General features: G+C 44.5%; 1 protein-coding gene across 6 annotated transcripts in view; it reads left to right on the top strand.

The window, feature by feature from the left end:
* The window catches only part of kif21a (kinesin family member 21A), a 65,779-nt gene that overhangs the window by 29,062 nt on the left and 20,884 nt on the right, over positions 1-15,833 (top strand). For 3 of the 6 annotated variants that reach the window (XM_055933400.1, XM_055933399.1, XM_055933402.1), the window contains exons 3-20: positions 592-774; positions 3,247-3,396; positions 3,536-3,667; positions 5,518-5,706; positions 6,045-6,160; positions 6,418-6,613; positions 7,481-7,670; positions 7,960-8,023; positions 8,119-8,316; positions 8,575-8,634; positions 9,069-9,156; positions 9,266-9,380; positions 10,308-10,496; positions 13,167-13,366; positions 13,588-13,695; positions 14,609-14,677; positions 15,179-15,327; positions 15,513-15,657. In XM_055933400.1, the coding sequence (XP_055789375.1) occupies positions 592-774; positions 3,247-3,396; positions 3,536-3,667; positions 5,518-5,706; positions 6,045-6,160; positions 6,418-6,613; positions 7,481-7,670; positions 7,960-8,023; positions 8,119-8,316; positions 8,575-8,634; positions 9,069-9,156; positions 9,266-9,380; positions 10,308-10,496; positions 13,167-13,366; positions 13,588-13,695; positions 14,609-14,677; positions 15,179-15,327; positions 15,513-15,657 (2,541 nt within the window). The remainder of the gene's footprint in view (positions 1-591; positions 775-3,246; positions 3,397-3,535; positions 3,668-5,517; positions 5,707-6,044; positions 6,161-6,417; positions 6,614-7,480; positions 7,671-7,959; positions 8,024-8,118; positions 8,317-8,574; positions 8,635-9,068; positions 9,157-9,265; positions 9,381-10,307; positions 10,497-13,166; positions 13,367-13,587; positions 13,696-14,608; positions 14,678-15,178; positions 15,328-15,512; positions 15,658-15,833) is intronic. The other 3 variants (XM_055933403.1, XM_055933401.1, XM_055933404.1) reach the window with 1 other exon arrangement.

The following is a 15,833-nucleotide window of genomic DNA, read 5'->3' as shown; positions in this document are numbered from 1 at the left end:
TGGTGGGTCTTAAGGGATGCAGTTAAGTAGGTCTACACAACTCTTAAGATATTCATAATTTTTTTTATGTGAACTCCTCTTCCCCCCCATCTGTTCCACACCACCGCTGCTGCAGTGACTGGTGACCTACTTCTTGCCTGTCTCTCTACCATACTGTACAGTAGCTACAGTGGTGGCCCTGGCTCACGGTAGCCTGGTTCGGCCCGGCTCAGCTCACTTTTACCCTGTGTTTTTACTCAGACTAGAGGACATTTGGTAGGATATTTGTCTGTCTAGTCTGTGCTGGACTAATTCATCTTTAACACAGTCCCAACAGTTTGACCCAGTCAGCAGAATCCTGGGGTTCTTCCCACTTGGTTACAAGCACAGCAGATTTAAATGAAACCAATTAATTAATTAAGTTGAATAAATGAATCTCGTTATCTATCTCCTTGCTCATCCCCTCCCCCATTCCCCCTCCTTTCCTCGTCCGTATATTTGCTCCCTCCTCCCCCTCTCCCCCTTCCTCCTCTCTCTTGTCTGCCACCTCATCTTATCCTCCTTTTTTCTTCTCCTTTTCCATTCTTCATCTTCCGCTTCCTCCTCCTATAGACTGGGTCAGGTAAGACCTACACCATGGGTACAGGGTTTGATGTTAACATCGGGGAAGAGGAGCTGGGCATCATACCCCGGGCGGTCAGCCACCTCTTCAGGGGCATTGAGGAGCGCCAGCAGGCCGCTAAAGAGCAGGGACGACCCGTGCCTGAGTTCAAGATCAACGCACAGTTCCTGGAGGTATGGACTACGTAGACACAGAGGAGACACAGAGGCAGGGAACATAGGTAACATTCTACTTGTAAATATGTTATAGAGTGAGATAGGGACATAACCACACTCTCAGACACAGAGGATTACTTCAAATAATGCATCAACCGTAGGCTGGCACTAAGTAAGCCTGACATGGCTGTTTGTGTATTATTTTAGGTAATCCTCTGTGTCTGAGAGTGTGGTTATGTCCCTATCTCTTAAAACCTCACTCTATAACATATTTACAAGTAGAATGGCGTTCTTGTAACCAAGAACCCCAGGATTACGTATCACCGGTGCCAGTCTATGTGTTGACACGTCACAATTTAACTAGCTCCCATCTCTAGTCTCCTACATAAGTGTCTCAGACTGTTGACTGTGGACAGCTGTCAGCGGGTGGGAGCAGGTTTGTTAGGGTCACGGTTTGGGTTGGCAAGGGTTAACACGGGATGACTGCACAGTTGTGTTTGCTTGTCATACTGACAAAAGCCTCATGGGGACAGAAAAAAAACAGACAAAAGCCTCATGGGGACAGACTGAGTCTACTCCTTTTTATGACAGAGTAATATACACTGCTCAAAAAAATAAAGGGAACACTTAAACAACACAATGTAACTCCAAGTCAATCACACTTCTGTGAAATCAAACAGTCCACTTAGGAAGCAACACTGATTGACAATAAATTTCACATGCTGTTGTGCAAATGGAATAGACAAAAGGTGGAAATTATAGGCAATTAGCAAGACACCCCCCAAAACAGGAGTGATTCTGCAGGTGGTGACCACAGACCACTTCTCAGTTCCTATGCTTCCTGGCTGATGTTTTGGTCACTTTTGAATGCTGGTGGTGCTCTCACTCTAGTGGTAGCATGAGACGGAGTCTACAACCCACACAAGTGGCTCAGGTAGTGCAGTTCATCCAGGATGGCACATCAATGCGAACTGTGGCAAGAAGGTTTGCTGTGTCTGTCAGCGTAGTGTCCAGAGCATGCAGGCGCTACCAGGAGACAGGCCAGTACATCAGGAGACGTGGAGGAGGCCGTAGGAGGGCAACAACCCAGCAGCAGGACCGCTACCTCCGCCTTTGTGCAAGGAGGTGCACTGCCAGAGCCCTGCAAAGTGACCTCCAGCAGGCCACAAATGTGCATGTGTCAGCATATGGTCTCACAAGGGGTATGAGGATCTCATCTCGGTACCTAATGGCAGTCAGGCTACCTCTGGCGAGCACATGGAGGGCTGTGCGGCCCCACAAAGAAATGCCACCCCACACCATGACTGACCCATCGCCAAACCGGTCATGCTGGAGGATGTTGCAGGCAGCAGAACGTTCTCCATGGCGTCTCCAGACTCTGTCACGTCTGTCACATGTGCTCATGTGCTCAGTGTGAACCTGCTTTCATCTGTGAAGAGCACAGGGCGCCAGTGGCGAATTTGCCAATCTTGGTGTTCTCTGGCAAATGCGAAACGTCCTGCACTGTGTTGGGCTGTAAGCACAACCCCCACCTGTGGACGTCGGGCCCTCATACCACCCTCATGGAGTCTGTTTCTGACCGTTTGAGCAGACACATGCACATTTGTGGCCTGCTGGAGGTCATTTTGCAGGGCTCTGGCAGTGCACCTCCTTGCACAAAGGCGGAGGTAGCGGTCCTGCTGCTGGGTTGTTGCCCTCTTACGGCCTCCTCCACGTCTCCTGATGTACTGGCCTGTCTCCTGGTAGCGCCTGCATGCTCTGGACACTACGCTGACAGACACAGCAAACCTTTTTGCCACAGTTCGCATTGATGTGGCATCCTGGATGAATTGCACTACCTGAGCCACTTGCGTGGGTTGTAGACTCCGTCTCATGCTACCACTAGAGTGAGAGCACCGCCAGCATTCAAAAGTGACCAAAACATCAGCCAGGAAGCATAGGAACTGAGAAGTGGTCTGTGGTCACCACTTGCAGAATCACTCCTGTTTTGGGGGGTGTCTTGCTAATTGCCTATAATTTCCACCTTCTGTCTATTCCATTTGCACAACAGCATGTGAAATTTATTGTCAATCAGTGTTGCTTCCTAAGTGGACAGTTTGATTTCACAGAAGTGTGATTGACTTGGAGTTACATTGTGTTGTTTAAGTGTTCCCTTTATTTTTTTGAGCAGTGTACTGTATCTGTCATAGAAATAGAGTTAGTAGAAAGGATATGGCTGGAAAATCAACAGGATTTTCAATATTGTAAGCAATGATCACTCCAGCCGCCTCAGAACAGTGAATGGGAATGTCCATTCTACCAATACTAATACTACTCTGTCTCTCTCTATAACATCATCAGATGTAATATTGCATAGTTGTGATATCAGAACTCTGGCATAGGATAAAAACATACTGTTAGGTGTGATATTTTAATAGAATTTCACAGTGCTGAATTCAGAACGGTATCAAATGAGACTGTAATATTGTATTTCTGTATGTCCTGGTTAAGCTTTACAATGAGGAGGTGCTGGATCTGTTTGACTCTACACGGGACCTGGAAGCTCGGACACAGAAATCCCACATAAAAATCCACGAGGACGCTAATGGAGGAATCTACACAGTAGGGGTGACCACACGGACGGTAGCCTCCGAGGCAGAGGTGTGTGCGTTGGGATGTATAGTCTGGGGTCCAGAAGAAATGTATGGCTGTGTACGTTGGACTGTAAAAACAGGAATAACACTGTAAATTATATTTTATGCGGTGACATGTCCAATCTCCTCTCTGTCTCCTCACCCAGATGATGCAGTGTCTGAAGCTGGGTGCTCTGTGTCGAACCACCGCCAGCACCCAGATGAACGTCCAGAGCTCCCGCTCTCACGCCATCTTCACCATTCACCTGTGCCAAGTCAGAGTCTGTGCATCCGACAATGTACGTACAAGAGCAGATTATTCATTAGCCCGAGGGCCCGACCCTTTGTGCTGGCTTTCCAACTCCTATCTTATTCCGTATCTACTCTTTTGTTGCTATGAGGCGACTCTTGACACGTGTTACGACACTGTTACCACATGCTATGACAGTGACTGGAGTTACTTCTAACCTTGACATTTTACAGAAATCATATAGCCACTCAGCCGCTCCTACGCTATCATGTTACATTATGCTAGTTTAATGTGAATGACATCTATAGAAAGTAAAGGTTGACCGATTCATCGGCATGGCAGATTAATTAGGGCCTATTTTCAAGTTTTCATAACAATCGGTAATCAGCCTTTTTGGACGCTGATTATGGCCGATTACATTGCAATCCGTGAGGAAACTGCGTGGCAGGCTGACCACCTGTTACGTGAGTTGCAATCCGTGAGGAAACTGCGTGGCAGGCTGACCGCCTGTTACGTGAGTTGCAATCCGTGAGGAAACTGCGTGGCAGGCTGACCGCCTGTTACGTGAGTTGCAAGCTAGCATTAAACTTATCTTATAAAAAACAATCTTCACATATCACTAGTTAACTACACACGGTTGATGATATTACTAGGTTAACTAGCTTGTCCTGCTTTGCATATAATCAATGCGGTGCCTGTTAATTTATCATTGAATCACAGCCTACTTCAACTTTGCAAAACTGGTGATGATTTAACAAAAGCGCATTTGCGAAAAAGGACATTCGTTGCACAAATTGACCTAACCATCAACATCAATGCCTTTCTTAAAATCAATACACAGAAGTATATTTTTTTAAACCTATATACTTAGTTAAAATAAATGCATGTTAGCAGGCAATATTAACTAGGGAAATTGTGTCACTTCTCTTGCATTCAGTGCCAGCAGAGTCCGGTTATATGCAACAGTTTGGGCCGCCTGGCTCGTTGCGAACTGTGTTTCATCCTAACAAAGACCATAATTAATTTGCCAGAATTTAACATAATTATGACATAACATTGAAGGTTGTGCAATGTAGCAGCAATATTTAGACTTTAAGAACATCCAATAGTCAAAGGTATATGAAATACAAATGGTATAGAGAGAAATAGTCGACGTGTCATAATTCCTATAATAACTACAACCTAAAACTTCTTAACTGGGAATATTGAAGAACTGGGATATTGAACCACCAGCTTTCATATGTTCTGAGCAAGGAACTTAAACGCTAGTTTTTTTTACATGGCACATATTGCACTTTTACTTTCTTCTCCAACTTTGTTTTAGCATTATTTAAACCAAAATTGAACATGTTTCATTATTTATTTGAGACTAAATAGATTTTATTTATGTATTATATTAAGTTAAAATAAAAGGGTTAATTGTTCATTCAGTATTGTTGTAATTGTCATTTATTATAAATTATATATAAAAATCGTCCGATTTAATCGGTATTGGCTTTTTTTGGTCCTCCAATAATTGGTATTGCCGTTGAAAAATCATAATCGGTCGACCTCTAACAGAAAGTGCTCTTATTACTGACATTCTATGTTTATGGTACTGACATTCTATGTTTATGGTACTGGCATTCTAAGTTATATTACACTAATGGCATGGACAGTGCTTTTGACTTGGTACTGAAACAAGGCATCCATCTTGGTGTTATTTACATGTACACTTTGATAATTTAGCCAATGCTCTTATCAAGAGCGACTTACATAAGCAATTACGGTTAAGTGCCTTGCTGAAGGGCACATTGAATGATTCTTCACCTAGTCGTCTCTGGGATTTGAACCAGAAAACTTTCGGTTACTGGCCCAATGCACTTAATCTCTAAGCTACCTGCTATTTATACCTCACAGAAAGACAACAACGAGACAGACAACAACGAGACTGACAACAGGATTGCTAACGGCAACTCAGAGATGGAAGAGTATGAGACACTGACGGCCAAGTTTCACTTTGTTGACCTGGCCGGTTCTGAAAGGCTGAAGAGAACCGGTGCTACAGGAGACCGAGCTAAGGAGGGAATCTCCATCAACTGTGGACTGGTGAGAGTTTGGCTGTGTCTCAAATGGCCCCTATTCCCTATAGTAGTATACGGCTTTTGACCCACCCTTTTCCCTAACACACTATAGGGATCTGGTCAAAATACAATATAGGAATATTATATCAAGTCAGATGAGTCCTTTAAAAATAGGCATCATTTTATTTCTTAACCGTAAAGAGCCATCTAGTGGTTAAAAGCAGTACCTTGCAAATACTGTGTGAAGTCGTGACAGACCAGTATGAACACAAGTAGACTCCTCGAATGAGAATCTTTCTGAAAATACCTTTCAATGTCTGTTTTTCTGAGTTGTTATTTTTGGTCATCTCCTCCAAACTGCAGCTTGCTCTGGGGAATGTAATTAGTGCTTTGGGAGACAGGAGCAAGCGATCCACGCACGTGCCCTACAGAGACTCCAAACTCACCCGGCTCCTACAGGACTCTCTAGGTGGAAACAGGTCTGTTTGCCATTGGTCTGGCCTTTCTCCCTCTCTCTATAAGCATTGTTGTCATAGTAATCTGGTATGATGTGCATGTCAAACTAAATGCATTTTGTCAATCGATACAAATTGTACATATTAAGAGTCAGCTTTGAGGTGTCAGTCTGTTTCTTGTTCAGCCCACTTGTCGTTGGCTCGTCAAGGCAAAGCTGTTATGTTGGTGAATGCATAAAGTGAGGAGCCCATGTTAATTTGAATTCTCCCATTACCCTCAGCCAAACGATGATGATAGCCTGCATCAGTCCGTCTGACCGGGACTTCATGGAGACCCTGAACGCGTTGAAGTACGCTAACAGAGCCAGGAACATTAAGAACAAGGTGATGGTGAACCAGGACAAGGCCTCCCAGCAGATCTCTGCTCTCAGGACAGAAATCGCCAGGCTACAGATGGAACTGATAGAGTACAGGACCGTAAGAGAGAGGGATGGGAGAGGGTGGGATGGGATGGGAAGGGAGAGGGAGGGATAGGGGGATGGGGAGAGAGAGAGAGAGATGTGGATAGAGAGAGATGTGGATAGAGAGAGAGATGTAGAGAGAGATGTAGAGAGAGAGAGAGTAGAGAGAGTGGGGAGGGAGATGTGGGGAGGGGGAGAGAGAGATGTGGGGAGGGGGAGAGAGAGATGTGGGGAGGGAGCGAGATGGGGGGAGAGAGGAGGGATGGAGAGAGAGAGAGATGAGGGAGGGAGGGAGAGAGAGAGATGAGGGGGTGGGAAGGGAAGGGATATGGAGGGGGATGGATAGGGGAAGAGGGGGATGGATAGGGGAAGAGGGGGATGGATAGGGGAAGAGGGGGATGGATAGGGGAAGAGGGGGATGGATAGGGGGAGATGGGGGGAGGGAGAGAGAGAGAGATGGGGGGGTGGGAAGGGATAGAGGGATGGAGGGGGATGGATAGGGGAAGAGGGGATGGGGAGGGAGAGAGAGAGATGTGGGGAGTGAGGGGGAGAGAGAGATGGGGAGTGAGGGGGAGAGATAGATGGGGAGGGAGAGAGAGAGAGCAAAATTATGTGGTGCACTTACACTACATGACCAAAAGTGCGTGTTGTGTTGGGCATAGTTAAGAGTTGAGGAAAGGGTCAAATATTGTGACACGGAGGGAGAGAGGCTGAGAGAGGGGGGGGGGCAGGTATGGATAGAAAGGAGTGAGAAAGTCAATTAGATGAGAAAAACTGGATAAAAAAAGAAAACGGGAAGTATATGAAAAAGAGTTATGACCGTCAGAAAATAATTTCCCCTTAGTGAATTATAATTATATCTAAACCCATTTTCCTCTGGTAGGGTAAGCGTATGGTGGGAGAGGATGGTATGGAGAGCATCAACGACATGGTCCATGAAAACACCATGCTGCAGACTGAGAACAGCAACCTGAGGATCAGGGTCAAAGCCATGCAGGAGACCATTGACGCCCAGAGGGGCAGACTCACACAGTACCTCAGTGACCAGGCCAACCAGGTCCTCGCCAGGGCAGGTGAGTGGGGTGTGTGCATGTCTCCTGGGAGATATGAGGGAATGTGAGGTGTGGGTTTTTGTATGTGTCGATATGTCTGTGCCAATCCCCTCACGTCTTTAACAGTTCATAAGTGTGTGTGTGTGTGTGTGTGTGTGTGTGTGTGTGTGTGTGTGTGTGTGTGTGTGTGTGTGTGTGTGTGTGTGTGTGTGTGTGTGTGTGTGTGTGTGTGTGTGTGTGTGTGTGTGTGTGTGTGTGTGTGTGTGTAAGTAAGTGTGTTTCCTAAGGTTTTCGTGTGTTGTTTATTCAGGTGAAGGCAGTGAAGAGATTGGGAACATGATCCAGAGCTATATCAAAGAGATAGAGGACCTCAGGTAAGTAAATGTCTCCCCTATATTAAGATTAATACCTTTCATTTGTCATTTCAATTTGTTAAATTTGTCAATAAGATTTACTGTTATCCCCCTAGGGCCAAACTCCTGGAAAGTGAGTCTGTGAATGAGAACCTGCGTAAGAACCTGTCCCGTGCCTCCTCACGCCAGTCCTTCTACCCCGGAACCTTCTCCCCTGCCCTCCTGGCCCCCGAGAAGGAGGCCTCCGACATCATCGAGATGGCCAAGAAAGATCTGGAGAAACTCAAGAAGAAGGAGAGGAAGAAGAAGAAGAGGTAATAAGAGATGGTGGTTATGGAACCAAATTATTGTTTTCTTGTTTTGGAAAAAACAAACTTCACTACACTGGTAATTATTGTACAGGATATCCTCAATGTGTTGCCATGGTGAGTAACAGTTTGTGATCCCCATATTTCTCCCTATTACTTCTCTTCATTCCAATTCTCTGTACTCCCTGATTTCTTTCCTTCCTTCCTTCGTTCCTTCCTTGTCACCTCTCCCCTGTGACCTTCAACCCTTACCTTTCCCTGAAGGCTCCAGCAGCTGCTGGAAGAGAGAGAGAGGGAGGAGCTTGTAGAGGAGGAGGATGGCAGGTTTGTCACAGGTTCCCCCTTCCCTTTACCACATTGCCACTCCCATCCCTCGCTTCTTCTAAACCGCCATTTTGTTTTGTTTAGCAGGCAGTTGACACACCAGAAGGAAAACTTCAGTTCTTTCTGTGCTCACTTGTTTGTTCACCCCGACTTGCTGATATGATGGAAACAATACTATTGGTTCTGTTTTCATGCACCACCAATGGCCTTATCTCTAGCTTTTTTAACAACCTTTATTTTGGAAGATACTAAAAAAACATATTCCTTTACAGATAATTACTGTACTTACTTTTTTTTGTGCTGCTGCTGCATATTCTGTCATGCTATTATGCTTTCGGTTGTCTTTTTTCCCCTCTAGAAAATAAATACTATTGAACCTTTGGTCTGTTCAGTTCAATGTTGTCTCACCCTGCCTCTCTGTTCTCCCCGACTAGTGTCGTCAAGGAAGAAGTCCCCGACAATGACCAAGGCCAAGGGATGGAAAAAGAGCTGACTGAGCGGTCCAATGACGAGCCTGAGATGGTACATTTGACAACCTATTAGTCCAATGATATCTCAGGATTAAGAGAAGGGTTTTTGCCCACCCCATTTTGCTGATCATTTTCTATTCTATTTTTGTTTGTGACCTCAGGAGGGGAGTGACCATGAGGATGGGGAGGAGGAGGAGGAAGAGGAGGAGGAGGAAGAGGAGGAGATGGATGTGGAGGAGAGCTCTGATGATTCAGACTCTGAGTCAGATGAGAAAGGTAAAATAGCCAAATCGTAGAAATAGCATGTATAGAAGAGACATGTCTCTCCATGTTTGAGTCAGTGAGTAGGGTTACATGCACACAATAATACGATTATTGTGGACAGTCAGATTAATATAATAGTTTGTTTAAAATGTGTACATGCTTTGCAAAAACGATTTCCCTAATAGACATGTTTCCATGGACACATCTGAAATCAGGCTACCTGATGGGACTTAAATAAATTCAGAAAATCACCAATCAAAATCAACATTCTACCACGGACATATAACATTTGTATGTAAACTATTTCTAAGATGTATACTTTTAAGTTTTTCGGAACTCACTTTACTTGAGCTTAAGAGGGAGGCTGGTGCTACCCGGTGCTGTCACATACTCAGATCAAATACTCTGCTGGAACGACGATTTAAGCTTTTACATGTATTAATAGTTTGAAAGGTTGCTCAGGAAACCAGGTGTTTTAATCGGCGTATGCTTACTTTGATTATGACCTTACGCCAATTAAGATAAGCAGAGTAAGGTGTTTACATGACTAATGCCATACTCAGCCGACTGCCATAATCAGTTTAATATTGATTTATTAGTGTGCATGTAAATGTACTCATTGAGTTGTTGTAAGACAAAAATATTGGAGTGCTATCTATTTTAGAGTCTCCCTGTATGTAGCATCAAGTAACTAACATTATTGCAAAATGAGACATTGTTTTTTGATAGAGAAATTTGTTTCATTAACTTACCTGGTTGAATAAAGTCAATACGTTTTATTTGAAAGGGTGTGTAACAGCTACTGTAAAGTATATGCCACCATGTTTACTTTACTTCAGCCAGAGAACTTCCAGGCAGACCTGGCCAACATCACTGTGTTGAGAGCTACTAAATATGTCTGTCTGTGTGAAACCCATGTGAATCTACTTCACCCACCAGAGAACTTCCAGGCGGACCTGGCCAACATCACGTGTGAGATCGCCATCAAGCAGAAGTTGATAGATGAACTGGAGAACAGCCAGCGCCGTCTGCACACGCTCAAGCAGCAGTATGAACAGAAACTGATGATGCTGCAGAGCAAAATTAGAGACACACAGCTGGAGAGAGACCGGGTGCTGCACAACATGGGTAAGCGTTATCACGGTAGGAAGTGAAAGGTGTGACTGCTGCAGAGCTACGGGGTACGGCTAAGGCCGTCACTGGCTTCAGTTGACACTGTGAAGAGTTTGGAGTTTTGATTTTGCTGTGGTTCTTTAGAACCTGTGACCTGAAAGCAGTTGAACAGATGATTCCATCTGTTGATTTTAAAGCAGGGGGGGCAACCTTACACTGGAGAGCTGGATTTTACTTTACCCCCTACTCTAACATACCTGATTCAGCTTATCACTTGAGGTCCTGGGGCTCAATTATCAACCATGCGTGCATTTCCAGAATTTAGTAAAAAAACATATACAGAAAATACAGTGCATTCAGAATGTATTCAGACCCCTTCACTTTTTCTACATTTTGTTACATTACAGCTTTATTCTAAAATTGATTTTATTTTTATAATCCTCATTTAATCGACACACAATACCCCAGAATGACAAAGCAAACACCGTTTTTTATACATTTTTGCAAATTTATTACAAATTTAAAAAATAAATAAAATGTATTTACATAAGTATTCGGACCATTTGCTATGAGACTTGAAATTGAGCTCTGTTGCATCCTGCTTCCATTGATCATCCTTGAGCTGTTTCTACAACTTGGAGTCCACCTGTGGTAAATTAAAGTGATTAGACATGATTGGGAAAGGCACACAGCTGTCTATATAAGGTCCTACAGATGACAGTGCATGTCAGAGCAAAAACCAAGCTATGAGGTTGAAGGAATTGTCCATAGAGCTCCGAGACAGGATTGTGTCGAGGCACAGATCTGGGGAAGGGTAACAAAAAATGTCTGCATCATTGAAGGTCCCCAAGAACACAGTGGACCCACCAAGACTCTTCCTAGAGCTGAGCAATCGGGGGAGAAGGGCTTCGGTCAGGGAGATGACCAAGAACACGATGGTCACTCTGACAGAGCTCTAGAGTTCTTTTGTGTAGATGGGAGAACCTTCCAGAAGAACAACCATTTCTGCAGCCCTCCACCAATCAGGCCTTTATGGTAGTGGCCATTTAGAAGCGACTCCTCAGTAAAAAGCACATGACAGCCCGCTTGGAGTTTGCCAAAAGCCACCTAAAGACTCTCAGACCATGAGAAAGTGTCACGTCTGGAGGAAACCTGGCACCATCCCTACGGTGAAGCATAGTGGTGGCAGCATCATGCTGTGTGGATGTTTTTCAGCGGCAGGGACTGGGAGACTAGTCAGGATCGAGGGAAAGATGAACGGAGCAAAGTACAGAGAGATCCTTGAATGAAACCTGCTCCAGAGCGCTCAGGTCCTCAGACTGGGGCAACGGTTCACCTTCCAACAGGACAACCACCCTAAGCACACAGCCAAGACAATGCAGGAGTGGCTTCGGGACAAGTCTCAATGTCCTTGAGTGGCCCAGCCAGTCCCCGGACTTGAACCTGATTGAACATCTCTGGCGAGACCTGAAAATAGCTGTGCAGCAACGCTCTCCATCCAACCTGACAGAGCTTGAGAGGGTCTGCAGAGAAGAATGGGAGAAGCTCCTCAAATACAGGTGTGCCAATCTTATAGCATCATGCCCAAGAAGACTCAAGGATGTAATCGCTACCAAAGGTGATTCAACAAAGTACTGAGTGAAGGGTCTGACTACTTATGTAAATGTGATATTTCCGTATGGGGAAAAAATAAATAAAAAATTCTTAACCTGTTTTTGTTTTGTCATTATGGGGTATTGTATATAGATTGATGAGGGGGGAAACGATTTAATCCATTTTTAAAATAAGGCTGTAACAACAAAATGTGGGAACAGGGAAGAGGTTGGAATATTTTCCCAAATGCGCTGTATTTTCATTGATAAATCAGAGGCATATTATATTTGTGCGGTAGTGAACGGTCCCGCCTGGATAACACCCCTCCATTCACCTTTTATAGCAATGAAAACACCCTCATTTGCTGTATGATTTGGAGATGTTGAAACTGGGCCATGATAGTGCCTAAAAGAAAGCGCAACGTCAAATTTGATCCCAGCTGTGTAGAGGTGTGGGCAGAATGTTACAGTGACTTCTCCAAACTAAACATCCGTGCCGCCTAGCAAGTGACAAACACTGGTTGCGTATTCTACAAGATTGATTGTCCTTTTGAATAATTTAAAAATAAATGTTAGAACCCACACTTCTTTGCAAAAGACAACTTGTTGTTCATTATATTGTTCATCACTACATGATTGTGTTTCTATCTCCTGCCTTGGTATAGGCTCTGAGATGAAATGGGCTATGATGTCATGCACCTGACCCTATCACACAGCAAATATAGCCGTAATGTCTCATACGGGCAAGGCTTTCCTGTATGCTTGGCTATTGAATGGGAGATTTTGATAAATGGTAGACTACTATTTGTTGTGTAGCAGGAATCATTTAAACCAGTTATGTCAGAAAACGAGAGACGTCCTGTGATATGCGTGGAGATACACACACTAATCTGCCAGGTTCAAAATGTATAACTACCAACATTTGCAGGATAACTGGTGCAGGCAAGGTTTGGAATATATTTGCAAGCACCTTGGGTTAATAAGACCCCTGGTGAGCAGCTGACTAATAGAACCAGGTGTGAAGGGTTACAGCAGGGCAGGAGCATTCCTTGGGTCTAAAAATGATCCTTTTGTCTTTGGTCCCCCCCCTTAGGCTCAGTGGAGACGTGCAGCGACGATAAGGCTAAGAAGATCAAACAGGAGTACGAGAAGAAGCTGAGCATCATGAACAAGGAACTACAGAAGCTACAGTCAGCCCAGAAGGAACACGCACGCCTGCTCAAGAACCAATCCAAGTACGAGACACAGCTGAAGAAGCTCCAACTGGACGTCACAGAGATGAAGAAGACAAAGGTAGCAGGAAGATGTACTTGAACCACGAACGATACAACACTGTGAGGTGTTTGTTGGTACTGCATTGATACTGTACTGATATTGATGGGAGGAATCGACCGGAATGAAGTCGAACAAACTGCCCAGAACAGGGTCCGCTGCTGAGTTCCATCGCTACACTAGGAATGTTAAGTCATTCAAGACTGATATTGAGTTAAATGTGAATGTGCTGTATTGTGCAGGTTCGTCTGATGAAGCAGATGAAGGAGCAGCAGGAGAAGAACAGGATGACAGAGTCCAGGAGGAACCGAGAGATCGCCACCCTCAAGAAGGACCAGCGCAAACAGGAGGTGAACCATAGGATCCGTAGCTTAGTTTGTCAGGCTTGAAGCTGAGCGGGCCTTTTCATCATGCTGACCCAAACTGTTTTCTTATAGCTCGTTATCCAGTGACTATATAAAGTTGTAGCAGTTTCACCATTTAAGCGTTCCAGTTTTAAGCACCTGTCAATGCAACTTACTGGCGTTACTGAATGCCATGCTAATGCAACTTACTGCTACTGGCGTTACTGAATGCCATGCTAATGCAACTTACTGCTACTGGCGTTACTGAATGCCATGCTAATGCAACTTACTGCTATTGGTGTTACTGAATGCCATGCTAATGCAACTTACTGCTACTGGTGTTACTGAATGCCATGCTAATGCAACTTACTGCTACTGGTGTTACTGAATGCCATGCTAATGCAACTTACTGCTACTGGTGTTACTGAATGCCATGCTAATGCAACGTACTGCTACTGGTGTTACTGAATGTCATGCTAATGCAACTTACTGCTACTGGTGTTACTGAATGCCATGCTAATGCAACGTACTGCTACTGAATGCCATGCTAATGCAACTTACTGCTATTGGTGTTACTGAATGCCATGCTAATGCAACTTACTACTACTGGTGTTACTGAATGCCATGCTAATGCAACTTACTGCTACTAGTGTTACTGAATGCCATGTTAATGCAACTTACTGCTACTGGTGTTACTGAATGCCATGTTAATGCAACTTACTGCCATTACTGAATGCCATGCTAATGCAACGTACTGCTACCGGTGTTACTGAATGCCATGCTAATGCAACTTACTGCTACTGGTGTTACTGAATGCCATGCTAATGCAACTTACTGCTACTGGTGTTACTGAATGCCATGCTAATGCAACTTACTGCTACTGGCGTTACTGAATGTCATTTAAATGTGTGTTTCACAGCACCAGCTGAAGCTACTAGAAGCCCAGAAGAGACAACAGGAGCTCATTTTGCGCAGGAAGACTGAGGAGGTGAGCAACACGTAGTAGTAAAAGGATGTGGTATACAGCAGTGCTATAAACTATATAGTTACACAATACTAGAAAGCAGTTACACACATCCTGCAACAATTCACTAACTCTCAACTTGAAATGATCTAGTTGGATCTAATCATCTAAGTTCAAGGAATTTTGAAGTTTATTCTAGTACCAGAAACTAAAAGCTTTTTTCCCCCAAATTCTATTGTAACCTTTGGTACCTGGAATAGAATATTCGCCTGGGAACGGAGGTTGTAGGAACCATTGGTCAGGGTCAGAGAGCAGAGGTACAGCGAGAGTAGACTGTCAATGACAGCTTTGGTTCATAAGAGTTCAACACGTCCTGAAAATCACTGATAACAAGAAACATGGCAGTTGTGTAAATAAAATATAAAGCTCGTACTATTCTATTAAGTTGAGCAAACTTCAGCATCAGGCGGTGGTGATTCTGGTGTTCGATGACTGTCGACTTACGTGTGTGTGTCTCTGTGTCAGGTGTCTGCTCTGAGGAGACAGGCCAGGCCTATGTCTGGTAAGGTGACCAACAGGAAGGTGAGTCTCCCAGAGCACCTCCAGGACTCCTCCCACCGACCCCCCACAGGACGCCTGCAGTCCTCTGGCTCCACCGCCACCAACGGAACCAGGTGGGGACTGGACAACAGGTCACTGCAGTGCAGTTTTGTATGTGTTTAAGTGTCTGTATTACACTGCATGGTGTGTATGTAGAGCAATCAGTATGGCTTTTACAGCTTCTAGCGAGAGAACATGAGACTTGCATGCAACTACAGTGTACGTGCCTCAAAAGTGTGTCTGTGTGTGTCTGTGTCAGATCCTACTACAGGCGGTCAACAGGCATATATTCCACCAGAGTGGCCAGGGTGAAGTGGCAGTCTCTGGAGCGTCGTATCTCTGATGTCATCATGCAGAGGATGACCATATCCAACATGGAGTCTGAAATGAACCGCCTGCTCAAGGTAAACATGAACTGCTGGTAAACATGAACTAGCTGGTAAACATGAACTAGCTGGTAAACATGAACTGCTGGTAAACATAACATGCTGGTGAATATTGTTTACATATGGTATGATACTTACTATGTTACGCTAAATTAGCCGTGTTAGCATTAACATTAATATTGAAAACGTTGGCA

This window comes from Salvelinus fontinalis, chromosome 9 (genome assembly GCF_029448725.1).
Source record: "Salvelinus fontinalis isolate EN_2023a chromosome 9, ASM2944872v1, whole genome shotgun sequence".
Taxonomy (NCBI): domain Eukaryota; kingdom Metazoa; phylum Chordata; class Actinopteri; order Salmoniformes; family Salmonidae; genus Salvelinus; species Salvelinus fontinalis.
Note: the sequence above shows the minus strand (reverse complement) of the source record. Positions and strands in the feature narration are given on the sequence as shown.